This window comes from Dermacentor albipictus, chromosome 1, assembly GCF_038994185.2.
Source record: "Dermacentor albipictus isolate Rhodes 1998 colony chromosome 1, USDA_Dalb.pri_finalv2, whole genome shotgun sequence".
Classification (NCBI taxonomy): domain Eukaryota; kingdom Metazoa; phylum Arthropoda; class Arachnida; order Ixodida; family Ixodidae; genus Dermacentor; species Dermacentor albipictus.
Genome location: NC_091821.1, coordinates 53,443,390 through 53,456,058, shown reverse-complemented (window position 1 = coordinate 53,456,058; position 12,669 = coordinate 53,443,390). Strand labels below are relative to the sequence as shown.

The 12,669-nt window shown below is 45.2% G+C and overlaps 1 protein-coding gene across 6 annotated transcripts in view; it reads right to left on the bottom strand.

The window, feature by feature from the left end:
* Positions 1–12,669, bottom strand: part of tyn (trynity) — a 134,255-nt gene that overhangs the window by 18,133 nt on the left and 103,453 nt on the right. For 3 of the 6 annotated variants that reach the window (XM_070532698.1, XM_065428579.2, XM_070532715.1), the window contains exons 8-12: positions 9,612–9,787; positions 7,009–7,142; positions 6,763–6,923; positions 1,341–1,422; positions 1,106–1,250 (exon numbers count right to left, since the gene is read on the bottom strand). In XM_070532698.1, the coding sequence (XP_070388799.1) occupies positions 1,106–1,250; positions 1,341–1,422; positions 6,763–6,923; positions 7,009–7,142; positions 9,612–9,787 (698 nt within the window). The remainder of the gene's footprint in view (positions 1–1,105; positions 1,251–1,340; positions 1,423–6,762; positions 6,924–7,008; positions 7,143–9,611; positions 9,788–12,669) is intronic. The other 3 variants (XM_070532705.1, XM_070532709.1, XM_070532702.1) reach the window with 3 other exon arrangements.

The following is a 12,669-nucleotide window of genomic DNA, read 5'->3' as shown; positions in this document are numbered from 1 at the left end:
GATCTATATTATACAGTTAACAGTTCTGCGCATAATTTATTAACCAAGTTTCGTTGGACAATCTACTGCATAGTTTGTTCAATAGACATCGCGCATCACTCGCGGCTAGAGGAAGTAGTGGTCATTCTCTTGATATGCTACATGTCCCGTGCGATCAGCTGTCACATTTCCTATGATTTTGCAGCGACTTGTAATCCACTGCATAGTTATGTTGTGTTGTAGATCTTTCGCTATGGCATATGTTTTCTGTATTTCATATGTCAGTGTGCTGTTTGCTTTTCTTAAGTTGATTTCATTAAACACAGCAATGAGGCTTGTAAGTCACTCAGAATTACCCGCAGTGAAGTGGTTCTGACTGCTGACATATGTAACGTAACGCAGAAAGTATTGCGTAAAGTTCTGCCGTTGTGGACGTTGTAAATTGACAAAGCTTACAAGCTCTTCTCTCTCGGTATGGAGGTATATGAAACGCAGATGTAGAGCTTTGTTTCCAGCATGATCCATCGGTATACACGTGAATGCGATCTACATACTTAGTGTAAAGGTGTGGTAAAATGAATTGCTTTATCACAGCTATGGGCATATCACATCTGCGACCTACTCCAGGAATTGAAGTGACTATTTCTGGGATTGCTAGTCACCACGGGGAATGAGTAGCGCAAGTAGGCCAGTATTCGTAAGCAGACAGTAAGTTTTTGCGCCGCCGTATATCTTCATGTATGCGTGCAGCGGCTCTATCCTGAAGGTCTTGCCATAGTGGATGTTTAGCGTTTTGTGTTGCCAAACGAAAAAGGTGATGACAAGATTCCGTAAATCTTAGTGCATGAAAAGTTAGTTGGCGGGGCTCAACATCCTCTCCTTTCTTTTCACCTTCATTTCTCCGATGCCATCCGACCACACGGCTATCCCCTGAATAATCTATTTCGTCTAATGCGGACGGCAATTGCTAGTCACGAGACAAAAGGTACACTCAGCGACGTGCCGCAGTTATACAACGCGCCTCTCTTGCCTCTCATTCTGTCCTTCTCTCCATTTACTTCTTTGCCCACTTTTGTTGTCGTCATTCCTGTGGCGTGCAAGGAGGCAGAAAAGGAGGACCACTCACCGGTTCACACCTGCCGACGCAGTATTTCACGTTGCACTGGAAGATGACACCGTAGGATTCTGTGAACCTAAATGCCTCGTAGGAACTCTGAAGGCTACTGTCAATTTGCATGAAGCCGGGGAATATGGTAGGATCCACAGGACAGCTGTGGGAAAGGACACAAAGAGCGTTGCGATGCATTGGCGGGGCACATGCTGAAAGGAATAGCGAATGAGTGAATAAGAAAGCGGCATACCCTCTTTCGTCAATGATTTCAAACGTGCTCCTAGCATCCTTAGCCATGGCGATGCAACTCCGTGCGAAGATGCCATAGGGAGCTGTAAAATGAAAAGAAATGAACCATGATTTAATTCATCTTCTGCTAGCGGTTTTTCTTTCTTTTGCATGCTTATGGCTTTCGCGTGGCAGGATATGCGATAGCGGGCATGGTTCGCCACTTAAGTACGCCGTGAGCTTTCTCGTCAACGAACGGCGGAGAGTTCTTTTTTACCGACCTTATTTCCCATTTCCTATTGTCATACCAAAAATACAGTAAATCTTTGGTATAGCAAGATCACCGTGACAGAAAATGGAGTTTGTTATAAGTGGTATTTCGTTAAAAACATAGAGCTTCTAAGAGAGCCACAGTAACGTCGGAAGTGCACTCCACTTGTTCAGAAGCTCATAAAGCGTACAATTTCGAACAAATCAAATGCGAACGAGTTAAATATAGGAAGAGCGTGTTATTTCGCTTCCGCTTTGAAGACTTGTGTAATGTCGACATACTTTCGCTCCTACGCATCAACTGAGGCCTGTATCATTGTGCTGGACAGGGTTGTAGCGGCACAAAGTCGCACTCTCGTATTATTATTTTTGAAAAGTGTTTTATTTCATAATTTCTAGTTTGTATTCAATTTACCCACGACAGTACATTGAAACAAAGCTGCACTTAGTTTGCTTGCTTGTTCGTTCGCTCGTTCGTTCGTTCGGTCGTTCATTTATGTATTTGTTTGTTTGTTTGTTTGTTTGTTTGTTTGTTTGTTTGTTTGTTTGTTTGTTTGTTTGTTTGTTTGTTTGTTTGTTTGTTTGTTTGTTTGTTTGTTTGTTTGTTTGTTTGTTATAGCGTGTCATGAGCGCAATGTCTCAGAAATTGCGACTATCAATTTATTCCACAAAGTTTGAAACCTTACTGTGGAATAGCCTTTCCGGTAAAACATTAACCAAGTTACACGGATCTTCGCACTGTTGAGTTAAATTAATATCACTGGCATAAGTATGAACAAGTATTTGACAACTATCTGACAATTGTTTTACAGCGGGGCAGTACATAGCGTATGCTTTTCTTTAACAAATGAGTTGCTGTGGAAAGATTGGGGTAGAACATACCTCGGCTACTCCGTCTAACGTTGAGTGCATGTCCCCCTGTTCTACAGATAATAAAAAAAATAGACACTTTCACATATGTGAGCCAATACGAGCAACTGACCCATCAAAGACAGCGAAGCTATATAAGGGAGTTCTCACACCTTACGGAAATCCAAGAGGTCTGTTTTGACACTTCACGAAATCAACCCAAGTCATTGCAAACTCCACTACATCTAGTGCGATTCCTTCACTGTACGCGAGAATTTTCGTAAGCTTCCCTGTACCCGAGCTTTGTACAGAGACCTGCGTTTTTCCTTTAAAATCATTAAAGAAATGGCTTGGCACGAATGTACTCATATGAATATCTACTAAAATTGATCACAGCCAAAAGGCCCATACGCGATACCCACAAAGTGTTTATCGATTTGCGCCCCTCCTAGCTGACCTCCAACATGTAGCCAGTGAAACGCGGCATCAGAAACAACGCTTGTGGATTACTGGCTCAGATAAACCGCGCAAGAAGAGTGGTTATATATTCGAGTGAGGCGTATATACGCAAGGTGACTTTTATAAATCTTCTTTATTTCCCTTCAAAGCAAACCCGGGGCCCCTACGCAAGCTGCTGACTGTTCTTTAATTGACATTTGATACCGAGCTCACCGCCCACGTAAAAGCTACTGCAGAAGTTACCTTAACAGCTTCACTCTAAAATTAAAATAAAGATGAATGTGCACAGCTGCCATAACTCATAATTTCAATTGTGAGACGGTTTGCCTCGCGCAGCCCTGGCACGATAAACGCCTAAGATGTAACCTCCGCGCACGCCATATGCGTGCGCGAAGGTGACGTCGTTACTGTAGCTTGGCCGAAGAGGCAGTGAGCATATTCCGAAATGTTCTGCCACAAGCGTTTGTTGATGGTTCAAGCGTTTCTACACTTCTCGATATGGGCCTTTGACATACCGTCGTCCTGCCACTTCTTCGACTCGGTATTTCATGGACATTCCGCCGACTACCACTTATTGTACTCGTGTTACTTTTCTTTCTTTTTTTGACATTTCTCTTCTTGTCGTAAAAGCATGCAAGAGTGACTATGTTGGCTGTGTAAGAGATTTTTTAGCTTCACACCACGTCTACAATGCGAATGGAGATAACGACCAGTACCTTTGACTGATTAACGCAGTAAAAGCCGTCCCTCCGTAGCCTGTTTTTCAGATTGTAAAGATTGCCATTTTTATTCCCTTCATGTCACCCACCGCTCATGGGCGGCTGATTCTTGTGTTAACGTCGCAGTACGCCACACGCGCCATTAGCGAAGAGTGAAAAGAACAGAACTGGAACAGAATAAACCGTTACATTACTCCGACCTTACACACGTTGCAACTGAATTGAAGTAAAACGTATGCGCGGCTTGTAAAATTGACGTCACGTTAGTTAATATATTGCTATGTATCACTTGCTTCCTTGTTTTGTTTCCTGGTTTTAATTTGTTGTATTATGCATGTATCCTTGCTAGTGCTATGCAGCTGTCCATTTTGAAGAACAGCGATACAAAAAAGAGGCGACTGAAAGAGAAGGAGCAACACAACACCGCTCTGGCATGTGTTATTTTCTTGATATCCTATAGGAATTTCTAGCTTATCACTGCTTGTTCCTGGGCTAGTTATTTCATATTTCTCGCCATGGATAAACGCTAAAACATGTAAGGAAACGACTGGACTGGGAAGAACATCACTAGCAACTCGCTTTATTCGGAGAAGACAGCTACACTCTTTAAAGACGGCGCTAGCGTGCACAAATACGTTTGCGCACCAAAAACAGACCCGTAACAATAGCCCTTAAATTGTTCAAATGCGTGCTTATTCCAACCATAGCGCGAAGAACGGATGTTCATTGCTGCGGATAGTAACAGCCGTATCGCTGACACAAAAAGAAAGTTGCAGTAGGCCTCGAAATGCGAAGCATCGATTGCAATAGCAGTTACAGAGTATGCGGAGTAAGGAGAGTAGTTTTATCAGTCATATAAACCCGTAAACATTCGCTTACACTAGCTAAATAAACAAGCATGGTGTAAAGCACAGAGGCAAACTCGATGACCGCGTACACTCGCTGTCAAAAGCCTGGAGTAGGGAAGAGTGGCAGCAGGAGCGAACGAATTGACCTTCATGCTGCCTCTCACTTCAACGCGAACTAAGCCGCAAGAATACAGCGCACAGAAAGCTTTCCGCTCTCGGCGCACTTAGACGATGTACTCATTGCAGATTGCTTTCAAGATAGGGCCCGCGCGGCCGCACACAGCTGCGCCATACGCAGCCGCCGCCGGAGTAGAACGTCCTCGGTACTTTGCACACGAAGACGGCGCGCTTCCTCCCTGCCTTCCTCCCTTGCCCATGTGAGATCGAGCCACCATCCTCAGCTTACCTTCGCACACTTTCGCTCGCACCCACAGCATACGGAGCGCAACCACGATGTTATCGAAACCAGGCTTTATGCGAAACATGACGGCGACGAAGACGGCAGAATTGCGCCTGAGGGGTATACATGATCACTATCTCACTTATAATAATAATAATAATAATAATAATAATAATAATATATCATTTATTTCTGATGTAATATGGCTCCATTAACTCGTGTTTGAAGGCCTCTTTACTTTAGCGAATACGCAGTTATTAAAAAGACACACGTGAAGGAGCCACAGTGCATAGGCAAATGCACAGAAATCTTATTCTTGATTGAAAGCTCGTGCTTTATTGCCTTGATAACGGCATGTTTGGCCGGTATAATCCCTACCGACGTTCTTTCCAATCTGTTCGTTCCCTTATATGTTCTCGCGTCTTTTCTGCTGCAGGAAGTGCTATCTTGTCGTGACTAATTTATTGCATTTAAAGAAACTCTGTTCAGTTCTTTTTCTCTTTGCCACATGAAGTCTGTCCACTCACTCCAAGTAACCTTTATAGTGGGTATCAAAAGTTGAGTTAATGATTTAGATCCGCCTTCACAAGATTTCCTTACGTAAGAGCATTTTGTCATTGGCTGGGGTCTGGGCGCCTGCCACTGATGCTAGCAATCCACCTGGGGCACTATAACATAAAGCTATTCCAAACTTTTCTATTCCAATTCCGCAATCAGCCCTCCACGATTGGTCAAAAACTTTTTTCAACCACCCCCACTTCGCCTGTCTGCCACACGACGTCACGAAAACCGCGATACCTTCACATCTGATATGACGCGTACACACTGATTGTGCATCAGTGGACCGAACAAAAGAAAATACTTATTTCTGATTTGAGGCCTTTTAGCCATTAACCCTCGGCTATTGGTCAAAAGTTTTCTGGCTGCACGCACTTCACCTGCCTGTCACGCGACGTCATAAACCCGCGAAAACTCACTGCGTCAAAATGATGTGTACGCGTTAAAGACCCATTAATATGTCGAACAAAACCGAATTTCTTTCTGAACAGCAGCAGGCTGCCCCGTTGCCAAAGGAATAAAAAATAGTTGCCGCCGATCGCTCAGGCATTCGCACTTGCCGGAGTGCATGTGTTTGTTTGCGTGCAATAAACCTTTTTGCGTGGCCGTATAATGTTTTCAGGCACGTTCGGAACGTTTACGACCTCGCTCTACCAACTCTTCTTTGCTGAAGCTCCGTTTTAGCGGCATTTTTAACCTTCCGTTGCACGCCGCCGCGATTTTCAACCAGCCACCTCGAGCCAATTAACGGGAAGCGGACCAATCGCAGACGTCGGCACCACCCTCTTCATCCGGTTATCTATTTTCAGCGCGCTGGCGCAGCCCCATCAAATCCTTCTCCACTTGAGCGTGATCCTCGCCTCTTGTCAGCCAATTAGATAAGACAAGCAGCTCACCGTAGGCAATGTCATTTGTTTTTAAAGCAAGCAAAATTGACCTATAAACGAGGAAAGCGTTTGATTGGTCTCGTGAGACCACCCTGGCGGGTCACCTCCCGATGCTTGCGTCGACGGCTACGCAAACGTGACGTCCGGAGATTGGAATAAAAACATGCTAGAATAGTTTTACGTTAAAGGGCCCCTGATAACGACGCATTCGCAAGTGCGATATTTAATCTCACGCAAATTTTTTTGTGTGTGTCAACGGGTTCCAGATTGCGACAATCACCGTAATGAACGTTTCCAGCCAAGGCGGATGTCAGTCTGGTGGTTCTGCCTTACAGTCGACAGCGTTTGCATATTGATGTTGCACTAACATAATGCAAGGCCTACCCTGGCAACTGATGTTTTTTTTTTCCTAGTGATTTCTAGAGTATAGCGCTAGAAAACTGCAGCTGCGTACACTCACTGCTCTCGGGTATTTCGATCCTGAAGGTCAGCCGATCACCGATCCTGACCGTGGACGCCTCCCTTCCGTCGACGCCGAAGATGACGATCTTGGGGAGCGGTGCCTCCGGCGAGGCCGTTATCTGGGTGGTGTCGGGGTCTCTGAAATCGAGATCACTGCTCCAGTTACCGCCAGAGGTCTGCTGAGGTAAGCGTGAGAATATGGACAGAAGGGAGTACGAAAGTGCGTTCGGTCGCTTACCTCACGGGCATCATGCCGAACGAGATGTTCTTGGACGAGGTCTCGTAGGTGCAACGCACGTTGTACACTTTGTCTGCTTTGGTGAGGACCACGTTGTGGTGCTGCAGTACGACCGTGTTCGTGTATACGCCCCCCTAGAAGAGTAGAGCAAAAACACACAAAAAAAGCGAATCTTCGTGATGACGTCGACCGGTGGTTAGCGATGGGTGGTGAATGCGGCAACAGTAATATGGTCTCCGCAAGACTTCTAGAGAAAAATGCAAACAACTGTAATGAGTGTCATATATGTGTGGTAGCTATAGAACTGACTGCTGCGAGTGACTTATTGAAGTCTGTGTTGACGCATCCCTGGACTTACATTGTTCTTTTTTATTATTATTGTATTATTCACCTGTAGCCTGTAGAGAACAAAGGGATGCGGTAGCCGAGAGACTTAATACCTGAAACACTACACAGCGACCTTTTGAGAGAGAAAAAGCATACAACAGTAATATGATTCATTTTCTTAAAACAGCATGATGGCAGGATTTTTTTTTTTCGTAGCTGCATCTTTTATAATTATTATTAATGTCACGTCTATTATTTTCGCGCGAAATATTCGATACCCGCACCTGGGGCATGTCTATCCTACTTATTTCAGTTAGAAAAACGAACCAGCTACTATATACACACCACAAGTGTGTTTTTGTCTTTTCGTCCCATTTTGCGGTCTTGCTTTTATGCAACGATAAACTTCAACTGCCGTGTTTACAGCTCAGCGGGTCTCGTGCAACACAGTGCTAATATGACTTTTTCTTATTTTCTTTTTTTTTACTACCATGGGCAAACGCAACCCGAATAGGAAAACTTAAATCAGACCAAGAGAATTCGAAGATTTTGCTTCAGCTAGGGGAATATCAGTCTTTGTGAATAGAGGTCGGACATAGGAGGTACAATTTTTTTTCGATTTCTGTGTTCGATATTGTGGCTAGAAGTCCGCTGCTTCGATAACAATAATAGTCGAGTAACTAGCCCACCTTAACAATCAAATAATGTTCCGACATTTCGGCGTATGTGAGTGCGTCTGTTCGCGTTTGAATTCTGCTGTTCGCCTTTCATTAGTCAACGATAGTGCGTCGCTTTTGACAAGTTGTGTGCTGCCCAGAGTCTGCTATAATCCAAGCGAACTTGCCAAAGTACCCAACAACTAAGAGGCAAGGGGAGCCACCTGTTGTTATGAGCTCTTTTATGTAATTACATGTTACCTCTTTGAGGTAAGGTTCGCGGCAGAAGGCGGTTTCTTAAGAGTACGCTGCATACGAGACTACAGCGCTATTGCAGCTGAGTGTCAGCAGCGCGCTTTTCATTTTCATACACTTGCCAGGCAGCGCACACCGTACACAGAACCAATGCGTTCGAGATTGAAGAGCCACGCTCGTAATGACGAGCTGAGACAGAGGTTGCACTTTATAAACTCGCGCACAGTTTCTAAACTATTGTTTAAACTAATGCCTCTTTGTGTTACGTTTCTCGAAAGTTTACTTCCCGCATAAATCCGGAGTGCATTCGTGTACAAAGATTCAATCGCACTGTAAACTTTTTGACGCTGAATTGCTCATGAAAGTATATGACTGTGTGTGTATATTACCCTCCTCTGTCCGCACGTTTTCGCATTCATACACCTACGAAGACAAACTTCATCTGTTTTCTTTTTCTCTGCTTGTCTGTTCACATACTGCATCATTACGTCATTTTTCTTCTACCGTGTGACTTTCTGAATAAATTCATCTCAGCTGCGATTTAATAGTCGCATGCCCGAAAACATCTACAAAACAGACCTACAATAACAACGTTTCTCTCTATAACACAGACATTATAATAGAAATAACATAATACCACATATAACGGACTCCACCAGCCTCTGTGCTTTCTGTGTGTACTCCCTGTTAGAGTTTGAGCCGGTAACATGTTTCATAATGCTCTATAACAGGCATTAAGCAACCAGGAGCGCCTTGCACGAACATTTAATAGCAGAAAAAAATAACAAATTTCAGAACGCGTTCTAGTGCGGACTAGGAGTTGTATAGGGAACACTTAGGAACGCGTTCTTAAATTCGTTATTATTTTCGTCATTAAATGCTCGTGCAAGCCACCTCTGGTCTCCTCCAGAGAACGTAAACCGCAAAAGAATGGCGAATCGGGCGAGTTGGAACTTGTCCATGACAGCAGCGCACGCGAAAACAAAGGGGCAGAAAGAGGAGAAGCCGGGACAGCGCTTATCCGATATTTTCCTCTTTCTGTAACTTCGTTTTGCTGTGCGCTGCTATATATCATGAACGCGAACCTCTTCATCGGTCAGTAGCGGTCGGCCATAAACTTTTAAAGTGTTATTGGTGCTCTACATATTCATTTTGCTTTTGCATGCCACCTCAGCGCGGGATTCCAGCTCGACTGGGCCAAAACACAACGACGCCGTCCAAGGCGATGCATCTGAGAATAATTTGCTTATTTACATGCCACACTGACCTGCGCCCACGTTACACATGAGATACGGTTTACAAGTGCTTGCTGGCACGTGCAGATGGAGCCCCGTATACGCTTCCCATTGGCGATAGCAAACGCACCATTGACTGTGTGTTGCAGTCTTGCCCCGTGAGAGAGAGGTCGAGCCGAAAAGCTTGGCTGTTCCGGACGCTCGTGTTGCACGTCTCGCTGCGTCCCATGGCGTAGATGCGACCGTGGAAGGGCCGGCTCGTCTTCACGTACACCACTATCTTGGCGTCCGTGCACTGAATGGACACTGCGAGCGGGAGACATCGGCGGGTAAGGACGCCGTACGTTTCAGTACACAGTGCTGAAAGATAGGACAAAGATACAAACTGTGCTGTTTCGCGCTTCATTCCGACAATGGTTACTTAATGCCTCCTTTGAGCCTCCAACTAGGGCTTTGGTTACGCCTTGCCTTGTCTGCCTCCCCCCACCCATATCCTTTCTGCTTTTTTTTTTTCTTTCGTTTTGGTATTTTCGTCGTTAACAGCGTGAGGCTTATAGCGCGTGAAAAAGACAAGGACGAAAGGGAGACGTGACACGCACAGGCGCTAACTTGCAACAATCTTTATTTCTACCAAGGGACCCAAACATATATACAACTTTTTCGCGTACATCATACATGCTCTGTTTACGAAAATTCCTTACACACCATTGCGCAGGTACGATAACTCTTTGCGGGAAAGAGCAATCAATGGTTTTGACATACAGTTATCCCCAAGCCTATCAATCATTTCTGCTTCTATATATATTTTCTATATATATTTTTTCTATATCGACCCGTTCGGAGCTTGTTGCCCTCCGAGGTGCCGTTGATTATATTAACAACCAACCGGCTAATCGGTGGGCAATATTCTGTGATTCAAAGGCGGCCTTACAATGTCTTCTGTCATCTCTTCGTCGCGAGTCCTGTGAACAACTCGTATCGGAGATACGAGAACTTCACCATCACATGATTGCTAAAGGGCACGACGTCGTGTTTCAGTGGCTGCCTGGCCATTGCGGTATCTCCGGCAACGACCTCGCTGACGACGCTGCTAAGAAAGCACACGAAGGAGCAACCCTTGTTTCTATACCTTTATCGCGTACTGACGCAGCCCAACACTTAGGCAAGCTAGCGCACCGTATGACATTGGAGAAGTGGCACACACCTGATTTCACTCAACATCGATTGCATTCCCTCGATCCATCTATGCAACTGCGGCTGTTACCAGGGCTTCCGCGTAATTAGGAAACAATGCTGTGCCGCTTACGCTTGGGCGTCGCATTCACGAATGCATATACGTTTTTGATTGGCATGGCTGATAGCGCCGAGTGCAATGCCTGCGGTGTCGAAGAAACTATAGACCATCTACTGTGCTACTGCCCATCATTTGAAAATGAAAGACAAGATCTCTGCACAGCTCTCAACAAGTTAGATAGAAAACCGTTCACCTTGAATAAGATCTTGGGACCATGGCCTCGTATATCGCAGCTACAAAAGGCCACAAAAGCGCTGCTGCGATATTTGAAAGATACAGGATTGAGTGAGCGTCTGTAATCCGGACTGAGTGACTGAACGATATCCCCGGTGGACTTTCTCTTCTTTCTTTAATCTTTCCGTCCCCATTTCCCTTTCCCCAGTGTAGGGTAGCCAAGCGGGCTCAGTCCTGGTTAACCTCCCTACCTTTCATTTATCATTTGCTCTCTCTCTCTCTCTCTCTCTCTCTCTCTGCTTCTATAATTTCGTGAGTTATCCTACCTCGGGCTCTGCTCTCAATGGAGCAGTCTCTGTATGCTGGAGCACACGTCGAGTGGTCACCGTCATCAACCCTGGCAACAGCGCACTTGCAATGCCTACAGTGAGCGTCGAGGAACCCACCCCGCTTTTCTGCTACATTATACCGGTGTTCCTTTAAACGCTCGTTGAGGCACCTTCCGCTTTGCCCCACGTAGTTCTACCCATACTTTAAAGGAAGGTCGTAAACAACTGCTTCCACACATTCAACAAACGGGTCCTGGTGCTTCTTTTTGCACGTGCGCTTGTCAGAGAGGCCTGGTCTGGTTAGTCTGCACAGACATTGCAATTTTGTAGACGCTGAAAACACAACCTTAACATTCGCACGTTCACCTAATTTCTTTAAACGGCGCGATAGGCCGTGAATATATGGGATGACAGCAACGCTCCTCTTATCTACACAAGGCAGGCTGGCGGAATTCTTTGATAGCTTCGACTTGAGCAGACCCTCAGCAACGCTAATAAGTACATGTGTAGGGTAGCCTGCCAATCGAAGACGGAGGATCTGATCCTTGATGCTTTCGGTCATCAGCTGCGGGCATGACTTACATACTGCGTTTGACAAGCATGTCTTTGTGATTCCCCTCTTAACCAACTTAAAGTGCGCCGACTGATATGGGAGCAGTGGCTTGTTCGCGCGAGGCTCCTACTTCCAGCGCACATGGTCGCTGGAAAATAAAACCTTAATGTCAAGAAATCGGATACTTCTGTCAATCGGCAGTCCATGCGTTACTTTTAGAGGAGATAAACCCTGGCGTATAAAAGAAAGTGCATTAGTGGTTAAAAAATCAAAACAGTTAGAGCTGCAGTCAAGTGGAACTAAAAATTCATCGACGTATCTAAAAACTTTCAGAATCTTAAAATCTGGAAGCCGACTACTTTTTAGTTCTACTAAAAAGACTTTTTAGACTACTGGACTGATTTGGTCAATCAAGGTTTTTTGGCGAGGGTCCCACGCACAACACGCATGCTCCGAGACCTCCTCCTATAGAGATATCTCCTAGATCTCCTATAGAGAGGTAGAAGGATAAATGAAAGGCAGGATGGTTAACCAGGGACTGAGCCCGGTTGGCTGGGGGTAGGGCAAAGGGGTGGGAAGGATTAAGAGAAGGAGAAAAATTCCAGTGTTGATGTTGCCGATACAGTGAAAATTAATCAACGCTGTATCGCAGACGGCCGCCCAGTCCGGTTGCCTTAAGAAATCGTATCGGCACTTTTGTGTCTTTTTGTAGCAGTGATATGCGAGATCATGGTCCCAAGATCCGGTCCAAGGAGAAAGGGCTTCCGTCTAGCTCGTTTAAAGCGGTGCAAAAGGCAAGCTTTTCATTTTCAGAAAACAGGAACTTGCACAAATGGTA